Source organism: Oncorhynchus keta, chromosome 26, assembly GCF_023373465.1.
Source record: "Oncorhynchus keta strain PuntledgeMale-10-30-2019 chromosome 26, Oket_V2, whole genome shotgun sequence".
Classification (NCBI taxonomy): Eukaryota; Metazoa; Chordata; class Actinopteri; order Salmoniformes; family Salmonidae; genus Oncorhynchus; species Oncorhynchus keta.
Genome location: NC_068446.1, coordinates 43,506,313 through 43,521,654, shown reverse-complemented (window position 1 = coordinate 43,521,654; position 15,342 = coordinate 43,506,313). Strand labels below are relative to the sequence as shown.

General features: G+C 49.0%; 1 protein-coding gene and 1 long non-coding RNA gene across 54 annotated transcripts in view; both read left to right on the top strand.

Annotated features, from left to right (window-relative positions):
• The window catches only part of LOC127912147 (protein phosphatase 1 regulatory subunit 12A-like), an 89,706-nt gene extending 81,336 nt beyond the window's left edge, over positions 1-8,370 (top strand). For all 4 annotated transcript variants that reach the window (XM_052480996.1, XM_052480999.1, XM_052480997.1 and 1 more), the window contains one exon: positions 8,202-8,370. In XM_052480996.1, the coding sequence (XP_052336956.1) occupies positions 8,202-8,288 (87 nt within the window). In that variant the 3' untranslated portion in view covers positions 8,289-8,370. The remainder of the gene's footprint in view (positions 1-8,201) is intronic.
• A 905-nt stretch (positions 8,371-9,275) lies between these two features.
• Positions 9,276-14,891, top strand: LOC118380049 (uncharacterized). Of its 50 annotated transcripts, XR_008081093.1 has the most exons (8): positions 9,285-11,944; positions 12,003-12,060; positions 12,114-12,165; positions 12,243-12,335; positions 12,394-12,523; positions 12,601-12,798; positions 13,092-13,666; positions 13,870-14,891. It is a non-coding gene; the product is annotated as an uncharacterized LOC118380049 (long non-coding RNA). The 50 variants fall into 50 exon arrangements; XR_008081077.1 differs by having other exon boundaries at positions 9,282-11,862; positions 11,974-12,165; XR_008081073.1 differs by having other exon boundaries at positions 9,282-11,891; positions 11,974-12,165.
• The last annotated feature ends 451 nt before the right edge of the window (positions 14,892-15,342 follow it).

The following is a 15,342-nucleotide window of genomic DNA, read 5'->3' as shown; positions in this document are numbered from 1 at the left end:
CAGGTTATACTCCACACAGACTCTCTGGTTGAACCCAGGTTATACTCCACACAGACTCTCTGGTTGAACCCAGGTTATACTCCACACAGACTCTCTGGTTGAACCCAGGTTATACTCCACACAGACTCTCTGGTTGAACCCAGGTTATACTCCACACAGACTCTCTGGTTGAACCCAGGTTATACTCCACACAGACTCTCTGGTTGAACCCAGGTTATACTCCACACAGACTCTCTGGTTGAACCCAGGTTATACTCCACACAGACTCTCTGCCTGAACCCAGGTTATACTCCACACAGACTCTCTGCCTGAACCCAGGTTATACTCCACACAGACTCTCTACCTGAACCCAGGTTATACTCCACACAGACTCTCTGGTTGAACCCAGGTTATACTCCACACAGACTCTCTGGTTGAACCCAGGTTATACTCCACACAGACTCTCTACCTGAACCCAGGTTATACTCCACACAGACTCTCTGGTTGAACCCAGGTTATACTCCACACAGACTCTCTGGTTGAACCCAGGTTATACTCCACACAGACTCTCTACCTGAACCCAGGTTATACTCCACACAGACTCTCTGGTTGAACCCAGGTTATACTCCACACAGACTCTCTGGTTGAACCCAGGTTATACTCCACACAGACTCTCTGGTTGAACCCAGGTTATACTCCACACAGACTCTCTACCTGAACCCAGGTTATACTCCACACAGACTCTCTGGTTGAACCCAGGTTATACTCACACAGACACTCTGGTTGAACCCAGGTTATACTCACACAGACTCTCTGGTTGAACCCAGGTTATACTCCACACAGACTCTCTGCCTGAACCCAGGTTATACTCCACACAGACTCTCTGGTTGAACCCAGGTTATACTCCACACAGACACTCTGGTTGAACCCAGGTTATACTCCACACAGACTCTCTGGTTGAACCCAGGTTATACTCCACACAGACACTCTGGTTGAACCCAGGTTATACTCCACACAGACTCTGGTTGAACCCAGGTTATACTCCACACAGACTCTCTGGTTGAACCCAGGTTATACTCCACACAGACTCTCTGGTTGAACCCAGGTTATACTCCACACAGACTCTCTGGTTGAACCCAGGTTATACTCCACACAGACTCTCTGCCTGAACCCAGGTTATACTCCACACAGACTCTCTGGTTGAACCCAGGTTATACTCCACACAGACACTCTGGTTGAACCCAGGTTATACTCCACACAGACTCTCTACCTGAACCCAGGTTATACTCCACACAGACACTCTGGTTGAACCCAGGTTATACTCCACACAGACACTCTGGTTGAACCCAGGTTATACTCCACACAGACTCTGGTTGAACCCAGGTTATACTCCACACAGACACTCTGGTTGAACCCAGGTTATACTCCACACAGACTCTCTGGTTGAACCCAGGTTATACTCCACACAGACTCTCTACCTGAACCCAGGTTATACTCCACACAGACACTCTGGTTGAACCCAGGTTATACTCCACACAGACACTCTGGCCTGAACCCAGGTTATACTCCACACAGACTCTGGTTGAACCCAGGTTATACTCCACACAGACACTCTGGTTGAACCCAGGTTATACTCCACACAGACTCTCTGGTTGAACCCAGGTTATACTCCACACAGACTCTCTGGTTGAACCCAGGTTATACTCCACACAGACTCTCTACCTGAACCCAGGTTATACTCCACACAGACTCTCTGCCTGAACCCAGGTTATACTCCACACAGACTCTCTGCCTGAACCCAGGTTATACTCCACACAGACTCTCTACCTGAACCCAGGTTATACTCCACACAGACTCTCTGGTTGAACCCAGGTTATACTCCACACAGACTCTCTGGTTGAACCCAGGTTATACTCCACACAGACTCTCTACCTGAACCCAGGTTATACTCCACACAGACTCTCTGGTTGAACCCAGGTTATACTCCACACAGACTCTCTGGTTGAACCCAGGTTATACTCCACACAGACTCTCTACCTGAACCCAGGTTATACTCCACACAGACTCTCTGGTTGAACCCAGGTTATACTCCACACATACTCTGGTTGAACCCAGGTTATACTCCACACAGACTCTCTCTGAACCCAGGTTATTCCACACAGACTCTCTGGTTGAACCCAGGTTATACTCCACACAGACTCTCTGGTTGAACCCAGGTTATACTCCACACAGACTCTCTGGTTGAACCCAGGTTATACTCCACACAGACTCTCTGGTTGAACCCAGGTTATACTCCACACAGACTCTCTGGTTGAACCCAGGTTATACTCCACACAGACTCTCTGGTTGAACCCAGGTTATACTCCACACAGACTCTCTGGTTGAACCCAGGTTATACTCCACACAGACTCTCTGCCTCATCACAGCTTGCTGCTTCTTTCACGGCTTGTGCTGCAAATCACCAGTGTTGTGGCAGTAAGTGGTACACTGACTCTGCCATCCAAATGGCACCCTATTCCCCTATATAGGGCACTACTTTAGACCAGAGCTCTATGGGCCATGGTCAAAAGTAGAGCACTACATAGGGAATATGGTGTCGTTTTGGGATGCACCCTAAGGCATTAGACTGGGCCAGGGAGGAGAGGCTTGCTGCTCTGTACAGCTGTGTTCCAGAGGAGACCAGTCCTGTATATAGTCACCACTTGATCATCCTCTGACTTTGCACCAAGACATGTTCTCAGGACAGGGTACTTATTTATCAGGGCTCATATTCACAATAATGTGCATCCCAAATGGCACCCTATTCCCTGTTTAGTGCACTAATTTTGATCAGGGCCCTCTGGGTCTCCCTATGGGCCCTCTGCGTCTCCCTATGGGCTTTATGGGTCTCTCCCTCTGGGTCTCCCTATGGGTCTCCCTCTGGGCCTTATGGGCCTCCCTATGGGCCTTATGGGTCTCTCTATGGGCCTCACTATGGGCCTTATGGGTCTCTCTATGGGCCTCCCTATGTGCCTTATGGGTCTCCCTCTGGGCCTTATGGGTCTCTCTATGGGCCTCCCTATGTGCCTTATGGGTCTCCCTCTGGGCCTTATGGGTCTCTCTATGGGCCTACCTATGGGCTTTATGGGTCTCTCCCTCTGGGTCTCCCTCTGGGCCTTATGGGTCTCTCTATGGGCCTTATGGGTCTCTCTATGGGCCTCCATAGGGGCCTTATGGGTCTCTCTATGGGTCTCTCTATGGGCCTCCTTATGGGCCTTATGGGTCTCCCTATGGGCCTTATGGGTCTCCCTATGGGTCTCCCTATGGGCCTTATGGGTCTCCCTATGTGTCTCCCTATGGGCCTTTTGGGTCTCCCTATGTGTCTCCCTATGGGCCTTATGGGTCTCTCTATGGGCCTCCCTATGGGCATTATGGGTCTCTCTATGGGTCGCTCTATGGGTCTCCCTATGGACCTTATGGGTCTCTCCCTATAGGCTTTATGGGTCTCTCCCTATGGGCTTTATGGGTCTCTCCCTATGGGTCTCCCTATGGGTTTACCTCTGGGTCACCCTCTGGGCCTCCCTCTGGGTCACCCTCTGGGCCTCCCTCTAGGTCACCCTCTGGGCCTCCCTCTGGGTCACCCTCTGGGCCTCCCTCTGGGTCACCCTCTGGGCCTCCCTCTAGGTCTACATATGGGCCCTATGGGTCTCCCTCTGGGTCTCCCTCTGGGTCTACCTTTGGGCCCTCTGGATCTACCTATGGGCCCTATGGGTCTACATATGGGCCCTGACCAACGGTAGTGCACTAAATAGGGAATAGTGTGCATTTGGTGCACAGCCCAAAAAAATCTTAGACAAGAGTGCTGATCTAGGATCAGGCCCTCCCTCCTATTCATTTGTTAAATCAAATGTAAACAATAAATGTAATGACAATTTGATCAGCACTACTACTGAGACACTTTGTGAATACAGGCCCAGGGTGTAGAGATCACTGGTACTGCTATCCAATGGGTGTGGAGATCACTGGTACTGCTATCCAATGGGTGTGGAGATCACTGGTGCTGCTATCCAATGGGTGTGGAGATCACTGGTACTGCTATCCAATGGGGGTGGAGATCACTGGTACTGCTATCCAATGGGTGTAGAGATCACTGGTACTGCTATCCAATGGGTGAGGAGATCACTGGTACTGCTATCCAATGGGGGTGGAGATCACTGGGTGGGTGTAGAGATCACTGGTACTGCTATCCAATGGGTGTAGAGATCACTGGTACTGCTATCCAATGGGTGTAGAGATCACTGGTACTGCTATCCAATGGGTGTAGAGATCACTGGTACTGCTATCCAATGGGTGTAGAGATCACTGGTACTGCTATCCAATGGGTGTGGAGATCACTGGTACTGCTATCCAATGGGTGTAGAGATCACTGGTACTGCTATCCAATGGGTGTGGAGATCACTGGTACTGCCATCCAATGGGTGTAGAGATCACTGGTACTGCTATCCAATGGGTAGAGATCACTGGTAGATCCAATGGGTGTGGAGATCACTGGTACTGCTATCCAATGGGTGTAGAGATCACTGGTACTGCTATCCAATGGGTGTGGAGATCACTGGTACTGCCATCCAATGGGTGTAGAGATCACTGGTACTGCTATCCAATGGGTGTAGAGATCACTGGTACTGCTATCCAATGGGTGTGGAGATCACTGGTACTGCTATCCAATGGGTGTAGAGATCACTGGTACTGCTATCCCAATGGGTGGGTGTAGAGATCACTGGTACTGCTATCCAATGGGTGTGGAGATCACTGGTACTGCTATCCAATGGGTGTAGAGATCACTGGTACTGCTATCCAATGGGTGTAGAGATCACTGGTACTGCTATCCAATGGGTGTGGAGATCACTGGTACTGCTATCCAATGGGTGTGGAGATCACTGGTACTGCTATCCAATGGGTGTAGAGATCACTGGTACTGCTATCCAATGGGTGTGGAGATCACTGGTACTGCTATCCAATGGGTGTGGAGATCACTGGTACTGCTATCCAATGGGTGTAGAGATCACTGGTACTGCTATCCAATGGGTGTAGAGATCACTGGTACTGCTATCCAATGGGTGTGGAGATCACTGGTACTGCCATCCAATGGGTGTAGAGATCACTGGTACTGCTATCCAATGGGTGTAGAGATCACTGGTACTGCCATCCAATGGGTGTAGAGATCACTGGTACTGCTATCCAATGGGTGTGGAGATCACTGGTACTGCCATCCAATGGGTGTAGAGATCACTGGTACTGCTATCCAATGGGTGTGGAGATCACTGGTACTGCCATCCAATGGGTGTAGAGATCACTGGTACTGCTATCCAATGGGTGTGGAGATCACTGGTACTGCCATCCAATGGGTGTAGAGATCACTGGTACTGCTATCCAATGGGTGTAGAGATCACTGGTACTGCCATCCAATGGGTGTAGAGATCACTGGTACTGCCATCCAATGGGTGTAGAGATCACTGGTACTGCTATCCAATGGGTGTAGAGATCACTGGTACTGCTATCCAATGGGTGTGGAGATCACTGGTACTGCTATCCAATGGGTGTAGAGATCACTGGTACTGCCATCCAATGGGTGTAGAGATCACTGGTACTGCTATCCAATGGGTGTAGAGATCACTGGTACTGCTATCCAATGGGTGTGGAGATCACTGGTACTGCTATCCAATGGGTGTAGAGATCACTGGTACTGCCATCCAATGGGTGTAGAGATCACTGGTACTGCTATCCAATGGGTGTAGAGATCACTGGTACTGCTATCCAATGGGTGTAGAGATCACTGGTACTGCTATCCAATGGGTGTAGAGATCACTGGTACTGCTATCCAATGGGTGTAGAGATCACTGGTACTGCTATCCAATGGGTGTAGAGATCACTGGTACTGCTATCCAATGGGTGTAGAGATCACTGGTACTGCTATCCAATGGGTGTAGAGATCACTGGTACTGCTGGTACTGCCATCCAATGGCCATCCAATGGGTAGAGATCACTGGTACTGCTATCCAATGGGTGTAGCGATCACTGGTACTGCTGTCCAATGGGTGTGGAGATCACTGGTACTGCTATCCAATGGGTGTAGCGATCACTGGTACTGCTGTCCAATGGGTGTGGAGATCACTGGTACTGTTGTCCAATGCGTGTAGAGATCACTGGTAGTGCTGTCCAATGGGTGTAGAGATCACTGGTACTGTTGTCCAATGGGTGTAGAGATCACTGGTAGTGCTGTCCAATGGGTGTAGAGATCACTGGTACTGTTGTCCAATGGGTGTAGAGATCACTGGTAGTGCTGTCCAATGGGTGTAGAGGTCACATCTAATACTTCCTGCCACCTTTTGCCGCGTTCACTTAACTCCGTTTCTGTTGCAGACAGACCTGAGCTGAAGTAGGTGGTAACCAAACTAAGCTGCATGAAAATGAAACCAGGATCCATCTGATTATAGTATTATTGGATTGTCTTTCTTCACGCGATAATTGTATCAATGTCGATTTTCATCTATCCAAACAGTACAATATACAGTCGTGGGCCATAAGTTTTGAGAAGGACACCAATTATACATTTCCACAAAGTCTGCTGCCTCAGTTTGTATGATGGCAATTTGCATATACTGTTATGAAGAGTGATCAGATGAATTGCAGTTAATTGCAAGTCCCTCTTTGCCATGTAAACTAACTGATCCCCCCCCAAAAAAACATTTCCACTGCATTTCAGCCCTGCTACAAAAGAACCAGCTGACATCATCTCAGTGATTCTCTTGTTAACACAGGTGTGAGTGTTGACGAGGACAAGGCTGGAGATCACTCTGTCATGCTGATTGAGTTTGAATAACAAACTGGAAGCTTCAAAAGGAGGGTGATGCTTGGAATCATTGTTCTTCCTCTGTCAACCATGGTTACTTGCCAGGAGGAAACATGTGCCATCATCATTGCTTTGCACAAAAAGGGCTTCACAGGCAAGGATATTGCTGCCAGTAAGATTGCACCTAAATCAACCTTTTATCGGATCATCAAGAACTTCAAGGAGAGCGGTTCAATTGTTGTGAAGAATGCTTCAGGGTGCCCAAGAAAGTCCAGCAAGCGCCAGGACCGTCTCCTAAAGTTGATTCAGCTGCGGGATCGGGGCACCACCAGTACAGAGCTTGCTCAGGAATGGCAGCAGGCAGGTGTCAGTGCATCTGTACGCACAGTGAGGCGAAGACTTTTGGAGGATGGCCTGGTGCCAAGAAGGGCAGCAAAGAAGCCACTTCTCTCCAGGATAAACATCAGGGACAGACTGATATTCTGTAAAAGGTACAGGGATTGGACTGCTGACAACTGGGGTAAAGTCATTTTCTCTGATGAATCCCCTTTCCGATTGTTTGGGGCATCTGGGGAAAAAAGCTTGTCCGGAGAAGGCAAGGTGAGCGCTACCATCAGTCCTGTGTCATGCCAACAGTAAAGCATCCAGAGACCATTCATGTGTGGAGTTGCTTCTCAGCTAAGGGAGTGGACTCACTCACAATTTTGCCTAAGAACACAGCCATGAATAAAGAATGGTACCAACACATCCTCCGAGAGCAACTTCTCCCAACCATCCAGGAACAGTTTGGTGACTAACAATGCCTTTTCCAGCATGATGGAGCACCTTGCCATAAGGCATAAGTGATATCTAAGTGGCTCTGGGAGCAAAACATCAATATTTTGGGTCCATGGCCAGGAAACTCCCCAGACATTAATCCCATTGAGAACTTATGGTCAATCCTCAAGAGGCGGGTGGACAAACAAAACCAACAAATTCTGACAAACTCCAAGTATTGATTATGCAAGAATAAACTGCCATCAGTCAGGATGTGGCCCAGAAGTTAATTGACAGCATGACAGGGCGGATTGCAGAGGTTTTGAAAAAGAAGGGTCAACACTGCAAATATTGACTCTTTGCATCAACTTAATGTAATTGTCAATAAAAGCCTTATGAAATGCTTGTAATCATACTTCAGTTTCCATAGTAACATCTGACAAAAATATCTAAAGACACTGAACCAGCAAACTTTGTGGAAATTAATGTTTGTGCCATTTTCAAAATTTTTGGCCACGACTGTAGTGCGCTACTTTTGGACCCTGGTTAATAGTAGTGCACTATATAAGGAACAGAGTGCCATTTGGGATATATTCAATGTCAGTTTTCAACCCAATAACCAATGTTGTTCCTCTAGGTGCTCGGTGACCTGAGAGCTGACAACCAGAGGCTGAAAGACGAGAACGGAGCGCTCATCAGGGTCATCAGTAAACTCTCCAAATAGACGGAGAGAACGAGAGAGAGACAACAGGGAAGCCCACTCCCTCCCTCCCTCCCTCCCTCCCTCCCTCCCCCCTCCCCTCCCTCCCTCCCTCCCTCCCTCCGTCCATCCATCCACCCCCTCCCTCCCTCCCTCCCTCCCTCCCTCCCTCCCTCCCTCCCTCCCTCCCTCCCTCCGTCCATCCCCTCCCTCCCTCCCTCCCTCCCTCCCTCCGTCCATCCACCCCTCCCTCCCTCCCTCCCTCCGTCCATCCACCCCTCCCTCTTTCCCTCACTCCCTCCCTCACTCCCTCCCTCTTTCCCTCCTCCCTCCCTCCCTCCCCTCCCTCCCTCCCTCCTCCCTCCCCCCTCCCTCCTTTCCTCCCTCCCTCCCTCTTTCCCTCCTCCCTCCCTCCCTCCCTCCCTCCCTCCCTCCCTCCCTCCCTCCCTCCCTCCCTCCCTCCCTCCGTCCATCCACCCCTCCCTCTTTCCCTCACTCCCTCCCTCCCTCCCTCCCTCCCTCCTCCCTCCCTCCCTCCCTCCCTCCCTCCCTCCCTCCCTCCCTCCCTCCCTCCCTCCGTCCATCCACCCCTCCCTCTTTCCCTCACTCCCTCCCTCCCTCCCTCCCTCCGTCCCTCCCTCCCTCCCTCCCTCCCTCCCTCCCTCCCCTCCCTCCCTCCCTCCCCCTCCCTCCCCCTCCCTCCCTCCCTCCCTCCGTCCATCCACCCCTCCCTCTTTCCCTCCTCCCCTCCCTCCCTCCCTCCCTCCCTCCCTCCGTCCATCCACCCCTCCCTCCCTCCCTCCCTCCGTCCATCCACCCCTCCCTCTTTCCCTCACTCCCTCCCTCACTCCCTCCCTCTTTCCCTCCCTCCCTCCCTCCCTCCCTCCCTCCCTCCCTCCCTCCCTCCCTCCCTCTCCCTTCCCTCCCTCCCTCCCTCCCTCCCTCTGTCCATCCACCCCTCCCTCCCTCCCTCTTTCCCTCCCTCCCTCCCTCCCTCCCTCTGTCCATCCACCCCTCCCTCCCACCTCACATTCCTACCAGTGCCAAAGAATGAAAGACAGAGAGAAGGGGGGGGGTATACAAGAAACAAAACCAGAGAAGAGGTATGGGAATGTGGTACTCTAAACAACACCATATCTTGACTTGATTGTGACGCCTCTTCTTCCTTAGTCCTGACCAATCGCTGTGGCTTGTCGTTGTGTGTGTGTGTGTGTCTAATGCCCACTTTGAAGACAGGACCGTATCCATGACAGGTAGCCGTGACAACTGTGGTCATGACGACGGCTCGCATAGTAGCAAAGAGGCGTGACAACAGCCAAATGCCCATGGGATTGTGATGTAAAAAAATAAAATAAAAAATAAAAAAACAGAATATAGACAATGTGCACAAGGGGGAAATACTAATATGAGCACACACATTCCTTCTCCGGGTGCCACCCACACACATTGCACCAGTCCAAGGCATCTTGGTCCCTTAGCTTTCCCACTCAGTAATTTATTTTGTTTTGTGACCACCACATTCACACACCACCTTTTTCCACCAACCCACTCTGCTATTGTACTAACTACGGATCTCAGTCCCTCCCACTCAAAACTATCCTACCCCACAAATACACTCCTTATAGAGGCTTTCACATCGACTCTGGATCCATATCTCCCACTCAAATTTGAGTGTGTCATTCCACTCCATGAGTCTCTTAATCTGGTAGTGTCATTCCACTCCATGAGTCTCTTAATCTGGTAGTGTCATTCCACTCCATGAGTCTCTTAATCTGGTAGTGTCATTCCACTCCATGAGTCTCTTAATCTGGTAGTGTCATTCCACTCCATGAGTCTCTTAATCTGGTAGTGTCATTCCACTCCATGAGTCTCTTAATCTGGTAGTGTCATTCCACTCCATGAGTCTCTTAATCTGGTAGTGTCATTCCACTCCATGAGTCTCTTAATCTGGTAGTGTCATTCCACTCCATGAGTCTCTTAATCTGGTAGTGTCATTCCACTCCATGAGTCTCTTAATCTGGTAGTGTCATTCCACTCCATGAGTCTCTTAATCTGGTAGTGTCATTCCACTCCATGAGTCTCTTAATCTGGTAGTGTCATTCCACTCCATGAGTCTCTTAATCTGGTAGTGTCATTCCACTCCATGAGTCTCTTAATCTGGTAGTGTCATTCCACTCCATGAGTCTCTTAATCTGGTAGTGTCATTCCACTCCATGAGTCTCTTAATCTGGTAGTGTCATTCCACTCCATGAGTCTCTTAATCTGGTAGTGTCATTCCACTCCATGAGTCTCTTAATCTGGTAGTGTCATTCCACTCCATGAGTCTCTTAATCTGGTAGTGTCATTCCACTCCATGAGTCCCTTAATCTGGTAGTGTCATTCCACTCCACGAGTCTCTTAATCTGGTAGTTTCATTCCACTCCATGAGCCTCTTAATCTGTTAGTGCCATTGGTTTTGAACCCACCAGATATCCACTCTTCCCCTCAAACACTATAGTGTTTTGAACCCACCAGAGATCCACTCTTCCCCTAACACACTATAGTGTTCTGATCCACTCTTCCCATCAAAACACTATAGTGTTCTGAACCCACCAGAGATCCACTCTTCCCCTCAAACACTATAGTGTTCTGAACCCACCAGAGATCCACTCTTCCCCTCACTAGTGTTTTATGTTTAGTGACCCACAGATATTGCGTCCCAAATGAAACCCTATCATTTAAGTAGTGCACTACATCAGGGCCCTGGTTAAATGTAGTGCTCTAGAAAGGGAATAGGGTGCTATAGGCCCTAGTTAAAAGAAGTGCGCTAGATAGGGAATAGGGTGCTATAGGCCCTGGTTAAAAGAAGTGGACTAGATAGGGAATAGGGTGCTATAGACCCTGGTTAAAATTAGTGCACTACATAGGGAATAGGGTGCCATTTGGGCCACACAGACCCACTCCATGCTCATTTAAATGACCACAGACAGAGCGGTCTGTTGACCACAGCACTTTAATCACCACCAGCCAGGCCAAGCTAAGCGATCACAGATCTGTGCCAGGCCAAGCTAAGCGATCACAGATCTGCTCCAGGCCAAGCTAAGCGATCACAGATCTGTGCCAGGCCAAGCTAAGCGATCACAGATCTGCGCCAGGCCAAGCGATCACAGATCTGTGCCAGGCCAAGCTAAGTGATCACAGATCTGCGCCAGGCCAAGCTAAGCGATCACAGATCTGTGCCAGGCCAAGCTAAGTGATCACAGATCTGTGCCAAGCCAAGCTAAGCGATCACAGATCTGTGCCAGGCCAAACTAAGCAATCACAGATCCGTCCTGATTCATACTATACAAAACAGCTCCCCTCATCCACAAATCTGCAATCCCAATAATCTTTCCTTTCTCCTGAAGTGTGCACTCCTTCACAAATGTAAAAGCATTGGATAGGTGGAGGTATTGACTAGACTAGAGGATAGGTGGAGGTATTGACTAGACTAGAGGATAGGTGGAGGCATGGACTAGAGGATAGGTGGAGGTATGGACCAGACTAGAGGATTAGGTGGAGGTATTGACTAGACTAGAGGATAGGTGGAGGTATGGACTAGACTAGAGGATAGGTGGAGGTATGGACTAGACTAGAGGATAGGTGGAGGTATGGACTAGAGGATAGGTGGAGGTATGGACTAGACTAGAGGATAGGTGGAGGTATGGACTACACTAGAGGATAGGTGGAGGTATGGACTACACTAGAGGATAGGTGGAGGTATGGACTAGACTAGAGGATAGGTGGAGGTATGGACTAGACTAGAGGATAGGTGGAGGTATGGACTAGAGGATAGGTGGAGGTATGGACTAGACTAGAGGATAGGTGGAGGTATGGACCAGACTAGAGGATAGGTGGAGGTATGGACTAGACTAGAGGATAGGTGGAGGCATGGACTAGAGGATAGGTGGAGGTATGGACTAGACTAGAGGATAGGTGGAGGCATGGACTAGAGGATAGGTGGAGGTATGGACTAGACTAGAGGATAGGTGGAGGTATGGACTAGACTAGAGGATAGGTGGAGGTATGGACTAGACTAGAGGATAGGTGGAGGTATGGACTAGACTATAGGATAGGTGGAGGTATGGACTAAACTATAGGATAGGTGGAGGTATGGACTAGAGGATAGGTGGAGGTATGGACTAGACTAGAGGATAGGTGGAGGCATGGACTAGAGGATAGGTGGAGGCATGGACTAGAGGATAGGTGGAGGTATTGACTAGACTAGAGGATAGGTGGAGGTATGGACTAGAGGATAGGTGGAGGCATGGACTAGAGGATAGGTGGAGGTATTGACTGGACTAGAGGATAGGTGGAGGTATGGACTAGACTAGAGGATAGGTGGAGGTATGGACTAGACTAGAGGATAGGTGGAGGTATGGACTAGAGGATAGGTGGAGGTATTGACTGGACTAGAGGATAGGTGGATGTATGGACTAGACTAGAGGATAGGTGGAGGTATTGACTAGACTAGAGGATAGGTGGAGGTATGGACTAGACTAGAGGATAGGTGGAGGTATGGACTAGACTAGAGGATAGGTGGAGGTATGGACTAGAGGATAGGTGGAGGTATGGACTAGAGGATAGGTGGAGGTATGGACTAGAGGATAGGTGGAGGTATGGACTAGAGGATAGGTGGAGGTATGGACTAGAGGATAGGTGGAGGTATGGACTAGAGGATAGGTGGAGGTATGGACTAGAGGATAGGTGGAGGTATGGACTAGAGGATAGGTGGAGGTATGGACTAGAGGATAGGTGGAGGTATGGACTAGAGGATAGGTGGAGGTATGGACTAGAGGATAGGTGGAGGTATGGACTAGAGGATAGGTGGAGGTATGGACCAGACTAGAGGATAGGTGGAGGTATGGACTAGATTAGAGGATAGGTGGAGGTATGGACTAGACTAGAGGATAGGTGGAGGTATGGACTAGACTAGAGGATAGGTGGAGGTATGGACTAGACTAGAGGATAGGTGGAGGTATGGACTAGACTAGAGGATAGGTGGAGGTATGGACTAGACTAGAGGATAGGTGGAGGTATGGACCAGACTAGAGGATAGGTGGAGGTATGGACCAGACTAGAGGATAGGTGGAGGTATGGACCAGACTAGAGGATAGGTGGAGGTATGGACCAGACTAGAGGATAGGTGGAGGTATGGACCAGACTAGAGGATAGGTGGAGGTATGGACCAGACTAGAGGATAGGTGGAGGTATGGACCAGACTAGAGGATAGGTGGAGGTATGGACCAGACTAGAGGATAGGTGGAGGTATGGACCAGACTAGAGGATAGGTGGAGGTATGGACCAGACTAGAGGATAGGTGGAGGTATGGACCAGACTAGAGGATAGGTGGAGGTATGGACCAGACTAGAGGATAGGTGGAGGTATGGACTAGACTAGAGGATAGGTGGAGGTATGGACTAGACTAGAGGATAGGTGGAGGTATGGACTAGACTAGAGGATAGGTGGAGGTATGGACTAGACTAGAGGATAGGTGGAGGTATGGACTAGACTAGAGGATAGGTGGAGGTATGGACTAGACTAGAGGATAGGTGGAGGTATGGACTAGACTAGAGGATAGGTGGAGGTATGGACCAGACTAGAGGATAGGTGGAGGTATGGACCAGACTAGAGGATAGGTGGAGGTATGGACCAGACTAGAGGATAGGTGGAGGTATGGACCAGACTAGAGGATAGGTGGAGGTATGGACCAGACTAGAGGATAGGTGGAGGTATGGACCAGACTAGAGGATAGGTGGAGGTATGGACCAGACTAGAGGATAGGTGGAGGTATGGACCAGACTAGAGGATAGGTGGAGGTATGGACCAGACTAGAGGATAGGTGGAGGTATGGACCAGACTAGAGGATAGGTGGAGGTATGGACCAGACTAGAGGATAGGTGGAGGTATGGACTAGACTAGAGGATAGGTGGAGGTATGGACTAGACTAGAGGATAGGTGGAGGTATGGACTAGACTAGAGGATAGGTGGAGGTATGGACTAGACTAGAGGATAGGTGGAGGTATTGACTAGACTAGAGGATAGGTGGAGGTATGGACTAGACTAGAGGATAGGTGGAGGTATGGACCAGACTAGAGGATAGGTGGAGGTATGGACTAGACTAGAGCGAGTTCCACCATGAATTTGCTTTTATACCCAAGAAAGGAAGTGAACAAGTGCACACTGATAAAAAGGACAGATTGTTGGGCCCCGTGCTGAACTCCCTCCTTAGGTTTCTATTGGGAAGTAGGGAAGGGATGGGAAGGGATAGCGGGAGGAGAGGTGTATCACCGCAGAGCTGGGGGTCAAAGGTCATTGCACAATATTATAGACTTGCTGTTCTGTAAAAGCCTAATATGCAATGCATTGTTTATTATTACCATAATAAAATATATTATTTTCGTATTTTTCCATTTTGTCTGATGTCAATCTCTCCCGCTTTGCCAGGGAGCCACATTGTTGTATGATGTATATTATATTATACATGTGTAATAAATAAGTCATATTAATAATAATCGTGTTGAGAAATGAATCCCATGTAGTCTTCTTCATCATGTTGGTCTGATAATAGTACATGGATGACGACACCTAATAAAACACTTGTTTGTATTCCTCTGGCCTGTCTGTTGCTGTTGAACGTCTGGATTTCCAGTTCTGTTTTAAAGGGACAATCTGGGATTGGGAAATCCATTTTTGGGGGGGGGGGATTCTTTAATTATATATAGCCGTCAGTCAATAGGTCTGTCTATGAATTTGAGAGTGGTTTATGTTTCTCCAGTGTCGTTCCTTAGCTGTTAACCTCAAACAAGTTGATCTTTTTGGTTTTTTTTGCGAATCCCAGATTGCTCCTTTGAAAACTGCGGTTGGTATCCAGTGGTTGACTGTATATGGCTGTCGATGGAAGTAGGAGAATCCTTTCAACTCTATTTTTAGGTTTACTACATTTCCCCGATGACTGAAGAGAAGTCATGAAAGTCCAACAATACTCTATAACATTAGAATGTGAAGGAGTTTTCATATCCAAATGAAGGGATGGTTTTTAATCTGCTACCACATCATA